Below are 16,133 nucleotides of genomic sequence, written 5' to 3'. Positions count from 1 at the left end.
CTATTCCCAAGCAGCATGGAAATGCCAGGCTGGAGGACTCACCCATGTGCCTTGTGGGACACTGCTAGGTGTCCTTTCTGTCTTTCATGAACCATGATTGGCACCATGCTCGATGACCTGAGTTCCATCCCTGGGACCCACATGGTGGAAGGGACACTCAGCTGCCACCAGTTGTCTTCTGACCTCCGTGAGCATGGCATGGCACTAATACACACAAGTGAATTTTTAAAATGTAATATTTTTTAAAAAGACAATCTGAAGGCCAGATCTCCACACACAATAAAACATAGTGGTGGTGTCGGCACAGGGCTCTGCTGTGTACGCATACATTTCGGACTATGGGGTGACGTGACATTTTCAACCTTTCACCTCCTAGCACTTCAGAATGTGAAAAATGGTAAGGATTATCCATTATAAAGCAAAAGAAAATCAAATCCAAAATAGCCCCCTATAGACTTTTTTCCGCCTACCCCAGGGCATCTCTAAAGTTAATAACTGTGAATTTGCTGTATCTGGAAGGTTGGGGGTGGTTTTTACTGCTGGCAAAAATCTATTTGCGCATCATTCCTTTCATTTCCTAGGCATCTGCCATCTGCTTTGTAAGCCGCAGGATTTCAGCTCCCAGACAGTTGAAACTAAGCATTATATTTAGCTGTTCCCAATACAGCCTACTGGTGGGGAACCTGCATTAGCACTGTGGTGGGAATGGTAGTTAGTGGGAGTATTAATAAGGTTGCTATGGTTTTTTAGGTCTGGATATAATCTCTGATTCAAGCCAAGAAAATTTTGAGTGCATTGTGTTAAAGGCTTTGGGTATTCCCACTAAGTGAGTTTTCCAAGAAGACATGTTTCTCTAGGTAATAGGAAATGGCCTACTAAGTGAGCTAGGGCCTCTCATGGAATACCCCAATCATGCTAAGACTAATCTGGAAACAGGGACCATTATACCAAATCCTTAACTTTGGAACACTTTTCAAATATTTTGGCCTTCAGGTATTAAGCCCTGCTCTTTTCCTAGCCCTCACGCGGAGTATTTAAATGCATTCCTATTCGTGTTCATCAGTCTCTTCGTTTCCATTTGTGGCTTAGGTAAAGATGGATTCTCAGAGGCTTGGCAAACTCAGGTGCGAGTTCCAGCTGTGACCGTACCCTTCTAGGTGGGATCCTGTCAGAGCACTAAGGTCCCAGCTGGGCGCTTGAAGTGCAGCTGCTGCCAGAATTGGTCCCCATTTGAAGTGATAAATTTGTTCAGATTTTCTCAGACCCCAAGAGCTCCTTTCATTTTATTTTAAATTACATGCATGCATGTGTATCTGTGTGTGGGTATATGCACATGAGCACAGTGCCCATAGATGCCAGAAGAGGCAGGCAGAAGCCCTGGAACTGAAGTCACCACGGCTGTGAGCCATTTTCTGTGGATACTAGGAACGAGTGCTCTTACTGCAGAGCCATCTCTTCAGCCCCAGGAACTTATTTTTAAACTTGGGGTTTCTTCCTTTTGGCCAGAGAAAACATTCTAACGTCTCATTTTAGAAATACTTGTCTTGATTACATCACATATCCACAATCCTCATAACTAATATCTTGACTATGAAGTGTTGAGTCATATCTCTCTTGGTCGTGATCTCTGATTAGCTTATGTCTAGACAGTTCTGTTGTTTTTGCCTTTAGCTATTAAAGATTTTGGGTTGGCAGCTTGTTTATGTCATCATTAGCTGATTTTCTGCATCTCTCTTATTGGCAGCATCCACATGTGTTCTGAAGCTATCCAAGTTAAAAATTTCTAAATTAACTCTACCTCTTCCACTACTATATTTCATTCCTGGAGCTTTGGAAAGACTATTTCTGACACAGATGTTTGATGTGTCAAGCCCACATGCACACTATCTTTTGGGGGCCTAATGCTGGAATCTGTGCTTCTTTTTGAGACAGGGTCCCACTGTATAGCCTTGGCTAGCCAGGCTGGCTTTGAACTCACAGAGATCTGCCTGCCTCTAAGAGTTTTGATTTCAGTCCTGGATGTGCTATAATCATCTAAAGCCATGCTGCAGGTCTCGACAGAGCTGTCATCTCCTTTGGTACCATCACATGGGATCTCCCAGTGAGTCTGGTCCCTCTGACAATGTCCTTTCCAAAGGAGGATGCTCAGAATGGAAGGAGTGGATGCTTCCAACCAAGAGTGTAGCTAGTTTTCCCTTCACTGGTTAAAATCTTGTCTCTAACGATAAAGTGCAGCTTTGCCTCAGCCCCTCATTTCCTGTCCCTCATCTCTGAGCCTCCAGAGAGACAAAGAATACCACTAACTCTACTACCCAGTAGTTTACCCCTGCAGTGTTATTATGAGAGTCCTTCCCCCGAGGCCAAGTGAAGGACCCCACTTTAGAGCTGTGTTTCCCCTTTGAGCAGACTCCAGCCCGCCTTGCACCCACTCCTTTGATGATCACTCACATCTCAGTTTCCTTTAAGCACAAAGGTGGTGTTGCCTGTCTCTTTCCTCTCATACATGAAGAGGGCTCTGGATGTTTGCCATGGCCTTTCCCACCCATGGTTTCCATATCATTGTTTTCTCCTTCTCCCCATGTCTGAGTGGCCATGTGCATGCACGTTAGCTCTTCCTCGGGTGCCTTTCTCTGTTGTTCTTCACCATGTTGTTTTGAGACCAGACCCCTCACTGAACCTAGAGCTCACTGTTTCTGCTACACTGGTTGACCCAAGAGCCCCTCTCCCACCCACCTGCATTCATCCGCCAGCACTGGACTTACAGGTACATGCTTGACTTTTATGTGAGCGCTGGGCATCTGAACTCAAGTTCTCATGCTAGTGTAGTAGGTACTTTGCCAACTGAGCCAAACCCCTCCCAGCCCACTTTCCTTCTTAAGATCTTTAACAAATCTCACGATTAGGTTTCTCCTTTTGTTGGCTTCCTCCTATTTCCAGTGCATGCCAACATGACCACATCTACCCAACAAGGCTTGCACCTTGTATTTGTGCTGCCAACTTTTGCGACCAGAGACAAAGCTTACATTCATTTCTGTTTAGCTCTGTCTCCCTCGGCCTCTTCTCCAGCTCGTCTACTTGCGTTCCACCATCCGCAGTCTTTGCTTTTAATTGGCTTCTGTTTAGGATGGCTAGATATCTGATTGGCTTATTTGAGTGGTAGCTCACATCAAGGGCATACAGTCTTTGGCTGCCCTTTATAGAACTTGTAGACATAAGCCACACTGCAGCTGACCTTGTCCAGTGCCTCATCTCATTGCTACAAACCTCCTGGGCCAGAGAGAGAGAATTCTGCACCTGCCCATGCGCTCCCTAGTGTCTGATCTACCTCCAAGAGTCACTTGATCAGTTTTTCCACTTAATTAGGAAGAGGGAGCTCTGTATTTTGACTGTTGGAGACATGTTAGCAAGCACTGAGATGATTTTGTTGATGTCTGACATTCTTTTTTGTCTGTGTAACTCTAGATTAGCTGACAGCCTCCTAGCTAAAGCTCTGCATCAGCTCTCCTTGCCTGTAGGAATACATCATCACTACATCACAGACTTTTACATGTCCTTTGGCCTGGTTACCCCATGTGACTGTGAATCTATAAATATTTCTGAATGTCTTTCTTATGTCCTGTTCCTTTGCATCTCCTAGAAGTAGAGGGTCAACTTGGTTGTGTGCTCACCTCTGCCTACAACTTTAGTATTTGGACTTTTGGGGTAGTATAGATCTGTAACATGACTCCTACCATGCTGCTGTCATCAGAGTCATGGCTGAATTGATGGTAGCTGACAGAAGCCAGCTTCTTTTTGTTGTATTTCTTTATCAACAAAAGTAGAATTATTTTGGATATTTCCCTAAAAATACCTGACAATCATACAGAAGGTCCTGGAATAAGACAGAAACTACAGAGAGTTTGGGAATATCTTTAGGAAAGATATAATTTTTATCTTGTTTGGGAATACATGTTCATGTGTGGTGTGTGTGTGTGTGTGTATGTGTGTGTGTGTGTAGACCAGAGGTTGGTTTTGGGGTGTTAGTTATTCTCCACCTTGTTTTTTGAGACAGAGTGTCTCATTAAACCTGCACCTCACTAATTGGCTAGATTAACAGGCAGCAAAGCCTTAGGAGGCCTCTGTCCCTTCTTCCATGTTGAGACGACCACTGCTTGGCTCCCTCCTGGGTGCTGGGAATCACATTCAGGCCCTGTGTGAGGCACTCAGTTTATCAACTGAGCCACCGATCTAGCCTCAGAAGTGATTTTAGAGCAGCATGATTTTTGAGAAGAGTGGTGTCTTATCCTCTAGGTTTAGTGATTCTCACTGAACCTAGAAACATTAATCACATAGGTAAATCCACTTTGAACAAAATAGTTGCCCTCCTGCACTAGCATGGGACAACCTAGAGATCAGTGTCCTTCGTGAAGGGTTTCTCTTTCATGCAAACCTTTGCTCTTCAGATCAGCCCCTTATACAGGTGCCCAGAGAGGCTTGGCAGGCAGCTCTGCTCACCCAAATGGAAGGAGGTCAGGAGACATCTTCAGGAAAGCCTCTCAGAGCTCAGTGTTATCCAAAAGTTGTATGTTTACTTGTGAACAGGTGCTCTATTTAGACTATTGACTGGCATTAATTAAGTAAAAATAAAAATGGCAAGAATTCACAAACTTAAAAGGGCAGTTGGAGTGGGTGGTGGTGGCATCTGCCTTTAATCCCAGCACTTGGGAGGCAGAGGCAGGTGGATCTCTGTGAGTTCAAGTCCAGCCTGGTCTACAGAGCGAGTCCCAGGACAGAAAATGGAGACTGTGTTGTGCTGTATTATCTGACTGACAAGGGCTTCATGTCTCCTGATTCCGAGGGGACAGAAAGCATACTTCATTTTAACAAGGAGTGCGTATGTGTGTTGAGACGGACTTTTGTCGCTCAGAATGACCTCAGACCCCTGATCTTCTGCTGCCATCTTCTAAATGCTGGGGTTATGGGCACACATGTGGCCATACCTGGCAAAGCACAATATTTACTTTTTAAAGATCATAAGTCAGGTGTCTTAGCATCAAGAAGGAGAAATGCCAGTCCTCTGGAAATTTAGACCAAGGGGACACTACTACAGCTGAGAAAAAGGCACCAGCTGTGGCTGGCACAAGGGTCTTTAGGTGGCTCTTACAAAGATCTGACTTGATCCTGCAGATCCCTCATAAAGAGAGCTGGCACAGAGCCCAGCTAGAAGCCAGTTGGACAGCTGGGGTCCTTTTCAGATGTGCAGCACACAAGTGACTTACTTTTCTGTGCCAAAGGACATTTTCCAAAAAGTGAAAAGGCAACTTATATGGTTGAAAAGATGCTGTACATTCTAGTCCATGGAGGCTGAATCCAGAATATTTAAAGAATTCTTCAACTTAACAACAGAAAGACAGCTCACTTCAACTGAGCAGATTTGAATAGGCCTTTCTCTATAGAGGACATATCCATGGCCACACCTGGGGTGGTGGTGAATGCCTGTTATTCACAGCCCTAAGAACCCTGAGACAGTTGGGTCATGAGGTCAAAGTCACATACTAAATCCTATCTTAAGAAACAAGAAAATGGACAACAATACACAGGTGAAAAGAAGCTAAATATCTTGGCTATTAAGTAGATGCCAATCTTACCCACGGTGGGGCCACATCCTCCCCACCAGGATGGTTATAACCCCACAAATGGCGCACAGAGGCTGGCGCTCTGCTGCTCTGGGGTTGGAGCTCCTCAGAGACTGAAACACTGAATGGCCGGAGAGACAGCGCAGCAGTGCAGAGCATGCGCTCTACAGCCATGAGGAGCAGAATTTGAATTCCAGAACCTGTGTGATAGGCTTCCCCACAAAAATGCCTGTAATTCTAGCTCCAAACGGGCTGAAGCAGGAGGATGTCAGACAGTTGGCCCACCTTGCAGGACCACACTCCCCCCAGCATGGCTCCGCCGTCTGATCATCTGATCAGACTTCCCATCTTCATGCTTATTCCTGGTGTTCCAAACAAAAAAAATTCACAATCCAGTCTTTTTTCTAGGCTCTGGGGAAGAGAAACATGGACAAGCAGATGTTTTCTCTGGTTTTGAAAGGCTTTCATGTCATGTAGCTTGGTTTCATTTGGTCTATTAAATGCTCCCTGAAGGGCTGTGGTAGAACACCCTCTGTTCCAGCTTCCAGTGATGTAGAGAGCAGGGTGATAAGGCCTGTAGAGCCTCAGCATGTCCTCTGCCCCCCCCCCCCATCCCGCAGTTCCTGGGGTCCAGGAAAGCCCTGGGACAGTTTGAAAAGCCTTTCATCACAACAGAAGCCCCAAACCTCCCTTGAGCCTACCGTCTCCCTGGCAGGCCTGGTGTGGGCCTACCTTCTCAGGCTTGTAGGCTTTTCTGAAGCATCCCTTCCCCTGGGATGATGTTTGTCCTGCACTGAGCTCTGTCCGTCCTCAGGAGTTATGGCTGCACAGCTCTGTGTGCCGCTACAGATCAGGGGGCCCAGAGAGCACACACAGAGGTGAAGAACCGAGCAGACCCCACACAGCGGCGGCTTTGCAGCCAGGTTAAGGAAGCCTTGCTGAGCCCTGTCTCCTGTCTCTCCTCTCCGGTCCAGGTGGAAGTGAAACCGTACGTGCTGGATGACCAGATGTGTGACGAGTGCCAGGGCACGCGCTGCGGTGGGAAGTTTGCCCCATTCTTTTGTGCCAACGTCACCTGTCTGCAGTACTACTGTGAATACTGCTGGGCCAGCATCCACTCCCGAGCTGGCCGCGAGTTCCACAAGCCGCTGGTGAAGGAGGGAGGCGACCGCCCTCGGCATGTCCCGTTCCGCTGGAGCTGAGCGCCGGCCGGGCAGACCCAGCTACAAGTACTGGAGTAGGATCACAAGGAGGAAGAGAGGGCACTGCCTCAGGGCTCACGGTGTTCTGGAAATCTGTGCATTCGTTCTCGATTTTTAAAGAAGAAATGGGTCTTTTTATTATTATTATCATTTACAGTCCATATTACTGAACTCAGCGTCCAGTATAATGCAGAATCGCAGAGTGTGTAACGGTACCCATTTGCACTTTGACTCACAACTTGTCTGCTTGGTACCTTGATTTCTTACACCTGATCTGTCACCTCCACAGTACGTAGACTGCCATTCTCATCAGCGGCCGTCAGGTTGACGTCTGTGACTCTTTGTTTGATGTTGTGTTGTCGCTCTGACTGGTTTTGAACTGGAGCATGCACTTATTTTCAGAATCTTAGAGAGTCGCCCCTAGGACAAGACTTACCAAAGGTCCCACGTGTAAGTAGAGGCCGACGTAGCAAACACTTTACAATCCGCAATCAGTAGTGGGGGTCACGTAGAGCAAGGACAGCCCTTCATGAAAATAAGCCTGTAGTTGCTCTGTACTCTGACATGTTCGGATACCTCACAAGCTGGATCTTTCATTTCCTTCATGTTTGATTTTGTTTTGCTGAGGATTTGGGTTAGATGTTTTAGTGTTATGTGAATTTATGCTGCAATAGCTTTTGCTGCTATTAAGATGATATTGTTGATACCATAATACTCTATTCAGGCTAAGGTATCAATTAAAAACGAAAACAAGAACCCAACAATACACTTTCATGGTTTAGGGATAGAGCAAGCTGCCGGAGGAGATCAGAAGAGACCAGAGAGCCAGCGGAGGCCGCCATTCCTGACTGCATGTTTACTTAATGCGGTTGCTGCATGCAATAAATTTTATATCCAATGTCTAGTATAAAACCTTCCCACAATGCACAAATTAAGAATCTATATAAGCTATAAACTACTCACTTTTTTAAAGATTTTTTTCATTCAAAAGAATTGGTAATCGGTGTGAGGAAGGCATGCCTCAATGGGTGGAGTGTCCGTGGACAGGAAGAGCCCATAACAGGACGACCATTACTCAAACCAACAGAACACCTAGGTGTAGGATACTCTTACAGCAAACCTGTGGGTGGTAGATGAAGTACCGCGGTGCTGTTATATCTTGTGCAATTTATTTTATATAGTAAAGTGATTATTATGTCTAACTGTGATCAGATGTAACTGTTGAAAGCCTCTGTGTCAGACATTAGTGGACGTGACTTCATAGCTGGTACATTGTTAACACCTGAGCTCTGCGTTCCAACCTCGTAATGCTCACCCACTTTCCACAGCTTCAGATCTTGTCCAGAAAGCCAAAGAGCTCGTCCTCGCTCTTAAACACTAAGGATGTACACAGAATCTAGACATAAGCTGTCAGCTTGACACTGAGGCACACATCTTTAAAGAAGCCACGTGAGGGTAATGCTAAAGCAATGTCTGACAGAGTGAGGGACTGAGCAGACACGGCCTGCGGCCTTTGGTGTGAGACACTAACCACCAGGTCCCTGGATTCACCCTGGAAGCCTGGCCGGGCTGGCGCCCTGCTCGTCCTCCCTGGACATTGTTTTAGCATTCGCTCCTGGGCTGCGGAGAGGAATAGAAACACGCACGGTGATTGCAAGACTGTAAAGCTTTTAATCCCTTCTTCCTTTGTTCTGAATTCTGGGGACAATCTGACTGGATGTCACACTGCAGAGTAGATCTAAGTCACTGTGTTTTTGTGCTGTGATTTCCTGTACTGTCTTAAAGTTAGTGTTGCCTGGTTTTTGTTGTAGTTTGGTTTTTTTGTTTCTCCAGTGTTGAGTTGTGAATACTGGCTCTCCAGCTACAGTTTGTTTTCAAAAAGAGGAGAAAAAAAATAGTTTTTTACTGAATTAAAAGATGCCTACTAGAACCCTCCCCCTTGGGGTTTTCTCTGGGCCTTTTGGTAATAATTGCTTTTCTGCAGCCCAGATGTGGTCTCGTTTCGTTTTGTTCCTTTTTTCCTATGTTTGTGTTTACTTTTTTTCATCTGTAGGGGAAATTTTGTTACGCACGACTACTTTTTATATTCTAGAACGTTTTCAAGAGTTGGCTGATGATTTTTGTTTGCTTGTTTTTAAGGAAAAGGCATGCTTTCTGACTGACCTGATCTTTTGCAATACCTCAATTTTGAAATATAGGAAAGAAAATGATATTTTCTAAGTAAGTTTATTCAGAAAATATATATTAATTTAATTCTGCAAGAAAATGATTTAACAGATGGGTAACTTTATTTTTTTCATGCTTATTTGTGTTTTTTGAAAATGAAGAAGTTAGAGCTTTATAACTATAATATTAAAGATCATATCTAACCTACAGAAATCTACCTAATTATGTGAAAGATGCAGATGTTTGGAAGAAGCTCCCCTCTTTCATGTTCTAAAACAACCCTGAGCGCTAGAGAAGCTGGAAGACCGGGCAGCGTAAACTAACGCGGAGGGAGACCAGGTTGTGAGAGAGACTCCATTATTGCCGGAGTTGTGACTTAGGTGACGGAACTACTTTCCCTTGATTTGTATATTTATATCAAGTGTTGATTGTGCGGCTGACCAGGATTGTGAAAGAGTTCTTCTGTTTGTATTTTTTTAAAGAGAACTTTTTTAGTTTATTAAATTATAACATGTTCCCTTTTGTTTTTGTAAATAAATGTGCGCCCCCCCCCCAAGTTCTTAATGTTATATTAAAAGAGAGGGTCCTTCAAAAAAATTATTTTTTAAAACACAGAGGTGTTCTGCCCTGCGACTTGACTGGGAAGCCCCTGGTAACACAGGCCCTGCCGTGGCCTTCCTTGCTGGGACACTTGAAGTAGTGGACTTTTGAAGGCTGTACTAACCTCGATTCTTTGTTGTTACGTGCAATACTGTTTGTACTGTTTGTATAAAAAATAGAAAAAAAAGAAAAGAAAAAAGGCATAAATCTTTATTGCAGATTTATTTTCATTGCAGACTTTAGACATTGACTCACAGGACACTCATTTTGTACTGTCAAATACGCACCTTTTCCTCATGCTGGTATTTTTTCAATAGTAACGTAGCCTTTGTACTGAGACAAATTTTCATTGTTATTTTTAGAAAGATTTTTTGCTAAGAAAAAATTAAACATATTTACATATTTTTCATTTTATTTCGTATTTTCTTTAAGGAGTGCTTTCTCAATCATTACTAGAGTTGTTTCTGGGAGGGACTTTCATATCTGGTCAACGTCATAATATTATTTTGTATTTTTACTTGGAATAAATTAATTTTATGATGCTAATTCTTTAAAAGTTTATTTTTTTCATTTTCAGTTATTTTTGAAGCTAAAACCTTTGTAATATTGTTACTAAAGTGTCTAGTTTTTTGAAATGCAAAGCTTTATGTATTAACTTGCTGATGTGGTTTACAGTAGTGGCAACGACGGAAAGAGTTGGTTCTGTAAAGCGACTGGGACTGTAAGGACAATTGGGTAATAAAAATGACGGAATGAGCCGAACGTGCGGGATCTTGACAAGCCTTTTCCTTTCTTACAGTGGTTTAGTGTGAGACTAGGGATTGTCACAGTACAGGTCTCTGAGGATGTCACCGTAGGTTGACACAACACCAGATGCAGCAGAATCTGTGACCTGATAATGAAGTCACCCTCCTGAAATAGCATGGAGTGTGAAGCCACGCTCGGCCAGCAGTGCTCAGTGCTTTCCCTAAAACTCCTCATGTGCGCACCGTGTGTGTGTGTGTGTGTGTGTGTGTGTGTCTGTGTCTCTGTCTGTGTCTGTCTGTGTCTGCCACCAACTGCTGTCCATGTGTGAGCTGGTGCCTTTCCCTCCCAGATTTTTACATGCATGCACAGTAGTGACCTGTGAGAGAAGACACCGCCTTGTATGTTGCATGACCTGAATGCCTCACCCGGCGTGTCCCTGGAAGGGCTGGCGGCAGGCCCTGGGGATGCACACACTGCACATCACCACTGTATATGTGTTCGCTTCATCTTCCTCCCTTCTCGTCTGTTCCCTGTTCTAGCGCCCCTTGTTTACCTCTTGTTTACCGGGCCACTCCGCATGATCTGCCTGCCTTCCTGCTGCTGCTTCTCCAGCCCCCAGCCCCGTCCCAGCCCCGCCCCCAGCCCCTGAAGTGCACTGTGAAAGCAGCTGTGGCAAAGGCATCTGCAGTTCCAGCAGCTGGTGTTGTGTAAACAGAACATCCCAGGACTTGCTCTAGATAGAAGGTGCATTTCTGCTGGTTGTTGGTGGCCTCTTCTAGTCGCGTTGGAGAGGAGGTTAATCAATAACTGGGATCCGCATGTGTCCAGAGTTGGCTCTTGGGTTCGCTCTATGTATTCAGTTTTGTAAATAATATATAGATTAGATCAAGTTGTGATGTAAAATTTTAACTCAAATTGGGTCCTATTGATTGGAATTTTACATTAACTACAAATAAATGATTAGGAACAGAAGAAACTGGGAAAATTCTTGTTTAGTGGTATAAAGATTATGCTTAGATTTCTGCCTATATCTTGTGTTTTATAGCTTGTTAGTGAGGCATGGGCTAATGCAGTGGACTGCATTTATGAATTAGCGAATAGCCTGCTAGTTTTCATTTTATCTCTTCTATTAGCAACAAAGTGGCATTTAACCGGGTCAAGCTCCTACCTAAACATTTGAGTATTGTGACATCTCAGCTTGCAAGGTTTGAATGAAAGGTTAGTCACAGAGTAGTGAAAAAACCAAGTGTCTTTTTGTTAAAGCCGGCTTCTTTGTGCTGCTCCCCTCTCTACCACTAGCCGCAGCGTGTCTGCTACCATTCTTTTTTCTTTTCTAATAACCAAACTTGTTAGCTCAGCTGCCACAGTGTTCCATTCCCACCACGGAGTATTTTATAACAGATGCTATTGACTGAATACCCCACAGTGGGTCAAGAGGGAACCGTGAGTCCAGGGATCTGACTTTGTGTGATCAGAGTAGCTCATTGGGTCCAGTGGAGAGCTCGGTGCTAACACAGGGGACGCCTGCTCCTGGACATAGTGCTGCTGGGGTACAAAGTGTTAGGCATTTTTGTATTTTTGCTGTCAAAGTGATGGACATGACTTTTAGAGTGTTCACAGCTAGGATCTCTGTATTTGTTTTTCAACTAACAACTAATTGGAACTGTACTGTATCTTTCTTACCTGTTCTCTTGGATTGTTTGCGCTGGTAACCCTTCCTCTGCGCTGGGGCTTGGATTAATACTGCTTGTACGGATTCGCTACTGTGACTGAGCGTGGAACTCATGATGCAGCTGTCGCTTAACTGCTTAACTTTGTAGTTTGGACTTTTTTTCTGTAATAACAACTTATTAAATCTAGTTGTACGAAGCACTGATGCTTGTCATCCTTTGCTACGGACTCTCTCCCCGTGCGCTTGCTCCGCCTCGGGAAATTCTGATTTGATCCAGTAGTTTAAAAAAAAAAACAAAACAAGAACCCCAAGTCTTCCAAATAGTTCCCCTCTTCCATCAAAGCTCCCCTTTCCTGAACACAACACTTTCAAATGCACAACTGAACTTGAAAGAGGAAAGTATTTGTGGGCTCAGGTGATAGATGTGGGGGCTTAGGAGCTTTCTTTTCTGCGCTCTTGGTGGCCCTCTGGGTCTCAAGCAAGCTAAATTTGGGATCTGTCCCTGAGCTACGAAGGCTTGGGTTCTAACTGCCAGCAGGTTGCCGCATGAGGCCAAATTGTTTAATTAGAACTGTTCTGAAAAGGTGAGTATGATGTCATCTTAGTTTTCACAATGGCACCAGAGTCTCTTAATGAATTTTTTTCAGAAAATGGGGCCTTGCTGCAGTTTCCTCAGAGAGTCAACCGGTCCTCCTTGAAGGAAAAGGATGAGGAACCCGGCACAAGGCGGTTCCATCCGGGTGGGTCTGGGCACAGGTGGTTCTGGGATGGAGGCCTGGGGTCTAGCACGCAGCCGCACGCCCGCATGCTAGGACACGCCAGGGTGACACCGCACTCTGGGCTCCCCCACGGAATAGGGAGGGGAGGGAAAGGGGAGGAAGAGAGGTGTTATGGGAGGAGGGGGAGCAGAAAGCAGAGAGGTCTGGGAGGCAGGGCCGCAGCATCTGGTTGGCACTCCCACACCAGCCGACCCTTCCCCTCAGCGCGTGTGCTGTCCCCACATCTGCTTCCCACCTCGCTGGGGCATCGCGGGCGTGGACTCCAGGGCGCCGCCATACAGGTGAGTGCACTGCACGCGCACCAGGCCTACAGGGACCCCAGGTCACCCAGAGTGGCTGTGACTGGTGCCACCCTGCAGCCATGGGGATTGTCACACACACATGGAGCCATGGCGGGTTCCTTTCTGAACAGTCACACGTTAAGGAACAAATTGAGTCCTCTTCTCGGGGTGGCCATCTGCCTTGGACCCCGTACTAGTCCATTCAGAAAATGGATCTGATGTCCTGCCCCACAACATGAAGGCATGCGAAGGTGTCATTGAGACAGAAACTAATGGGCTTGACCCTGTGTTTGGCTTGAAGCGCCAGGTGGGCAGATGGGAGGCTAGTGTGCCTGCTCTGCAGAAGCATCCGTCACCAGTGAACACCCGCTTTTAAAGATGGCTGGTGTAGGTCTCCACACCCTCGACACGTTTCCGGTAAGACTCACACACGAACCCCCCTGTACCCCCACCTCCCCTTTTGAGCTAGAGTAGTTGAACTAAGTAGACGGTTGAGCACGGAAGCCAGAAGGATGGCTGGGGGCTGCGTGTTGTGTGGGACTTTTCCTGTTAGCTGGTGACTGAGATCTGTGGATTAACCCGAAAAGATCAACAGACGGTAATGCGCTGTGGAGCTGCGGCTTTGCAGACAGGCAGGAAAGCGCCTCCTCCCGCGAATCAGTGGACTTGGCAGGCAGTCTTGTGTGCTGCTTGATGTACAAGTTGGGTTGGGTACAGTTAACCTGAGGCACTTGGGCGACCTCAACCTCAGAGCTCCCCACGTTTAGATAAAGTCTCAAAAAGCTGCTCTTGTCAGCTGTTGAAATAATTGCCTTCAACTTAAAATAGCATTCATAGCAAGCCTGGGTGTTCGAGCCAAGCCACAGCCTTGGTGTAATGGGTAGATTTGTAAGAAACTGCCAAACTGTCTTCTTACTGCACCCCACCCACCAGGATCCTCCCCAAGCCCCCTAAATGCAGTCTGGTTGCTAGATCCTTAGCAGTGTTTCTCATGTGTGTTGGATTTTTGCTGTTCTAAAAGGTGTTTAGTAGTTTTGTTCATATTTGAAATGTTCTACCATATAATGTAGGCCATCTTTTTTTAAAAAAATCCATTCTTTTTTTTTTGTTTGTTTTGTTTTTATTTTTTCAAGACAAGGTTCCTCTGTAGCTTTGAAGCCTGTCCTGGAACTCTCCCTGTGGACCAGATTGGCCTCAAACTCACAGAGGTCCACCTGTCTCTGCCTCCCGAGTGCTGGGATTAAAGGCGTGCGCCACCACTGCCCAGTGTAGATCATCTTTTCGCATACTCACTTGCCTTCGTTGTGTTTTTCATGTGTATGGTTTATTTTTTTAGGACAGGGTTTTAACCCTGGCTGAGCTGGTACTGGCCATGTAAGCCAGGTTGTCTTTGACCCCTCAGCCTCCAGTGTCTGGGTGATCGGCATGGGCTGCCACACACTGAGACACAAAACACTTCTGAGGTCAAGTGTGTGGGGCAAACAGCTCTGTAGCGGACACCTGATGATCCCTCAGTCGGTCCTGCCACTGCTTGCCTGGAGACTGCATTCGCTCTCACAGGTTGAGAGCCCAGACCCCAAATCTGCCTTATCTCCTCAACTTTAGATGCCTACATGGCTCACTTTCTGGGACGTCTGTCTACTGCTTAGTAAAGGATATTGCCAAGGTAGCTGTGCTGGCCAATGTCAGTCTGCCATACCTGGGAAGAAGGCACTCAGCTGAAACAGAGCCTCTGGCAGACCAGCCTGTGTGTGTGTGTCTCCTGGGCACTTCCCTGGTTGTTAATTGGAGTAGGAGGGTCCACCCCACTGTGGGCAGTCACATCTCTACACAGATGGGTCTGGAGAAAGCTAGTGCAGTGTAAGATGCATGTGTGCGTGAGAGAGAGAGAGAGAGGGAGGGAGGGAGAGCGAGCGCGCGCCTGGGAGAAAGCTAGTAGGGGGGTATGTATCCATCCTCTGGGTTTCTACCTCAAGCTCCTCCTTGGCTTCCCGTGATGAGCTGTAACCTTAAAGATGCGTTGTTTTGATGATGGTGTTGATCATAACAAAAAGCAAAGACTAGGAAGGATGCTTTGTCTATGTTTTATTTTAGTTTAGCTCACAGTTGAGCTCAATTTTGCACAGCATCATACACATATGGTGAATTATAATAGGACCCGACTTTGGAGACTGTCCTTTCTCCATTACAGAAAAGCCAAACCAGGCAGTAAAGCCGCGCGGATTTGCGGGCGGCCCCCAGCTCCGCCCCTGCTTTCTTTCCACACGGGTTCTCTGCTGCTGACCACGGCAGCTCCACCAAGCTTCATGGCTGGGCATGCAGCTCTCTGCCTGTCCTCGGGCTCCTCTGCAACTCCTTCTCCAGGGCAATCAATGCCCTTCAAGTCTCTGCTTTCTCAGTTTTAGAATCAGTTCTTTCTTTCCAAAGTCACTGAGACTTTGAGTGGAACTGATTTGAGTCTATACATGTTTGGAACCCTAGCAATATTGAGTTTTCTGGGATTAAACTCAGGGCCCCGGAGTTGTATATCTAATCCATAAATGGGGCATAGCTCCATTTCTTGAGGTCACTTTGCTGTTGTCCTGTAATGCTCAACACACATCTTCACAGGCTTTGTAAATATGTACTCGTCTCATGAATTCTGATGCTGCTGTATCTGGATTATTAAGAAATGAAATGCTTATTGCTAGCACTCAGAAACAAAACATTCTGAACATTGACATCATCTCCTATTAAACTGCTAAACCGCCTAGTTGTATTGCTGTCGGCTGAGGGATCTACATTTTGTTTACAAGGCCTTTGTTTTCTGAGAAGGATCTCAGCCCAAGCTTTCTACAGTCCAAAGTTGGCCTTGAACTCTTTAATTCTTCCCCTCTGTTCCCTATGTGCTGGGATGGGTAACCATTCCTGGAATTTTTAAAAAATTCTTTACACACGGGTGTTTTGTGTACACGTGTGCCTGTATACTATGCACACAGTTGACGGGCAAAGGGACCAAAAGGTGCTGGATCCCTGGGACCCGAATTAGAGATGGTCCTGCCACACGGATGGTGGGATACGAACCCACGAAC

General features: G+C 45.8%; 1 protein-coding gene across 1 annotated transcript in view; it reads left to right on the top strand.

Moving 5' to 3' along the window:
* Positions 1-12,199, top strand: part of Cpeb3 (cytoplasmic polyadenylation element binding protein 3) — a 152,442-nt gene extending 140,243 nt beyond the window's left edge. The window contains 1 exon segment of the mRNA XM_038340024.2: positions 6,590-12,199. Within this exon segment, the coding sequence (XP_038195952.1) occupies positions 6,590-6,817 (228 nt within the window). The 3' untranslated portion in view covers positions 6,818-12,199.
* Positions 12,200-16,133: the final 3,934 nt, after the last annotated feature.

Source organism: Arvicola amphibius, chromosome 1 (assembly GCF_903992535.2).
Source record: "Arvicola amphibius chromosome 1, mArvAmp1.2, whole genome shotgun sequence".
NCBI lineage: Eukaryota > Metazoa > Chordata > Mammalia > Rodentia > Cricetidae > Arvicola > Arvicola amphibius.
The sequence above is the reverse complement of the archived record's forward strand: the minus strand, read 5'-3'. Positions and strand labels throughout refer to the sequence as shown.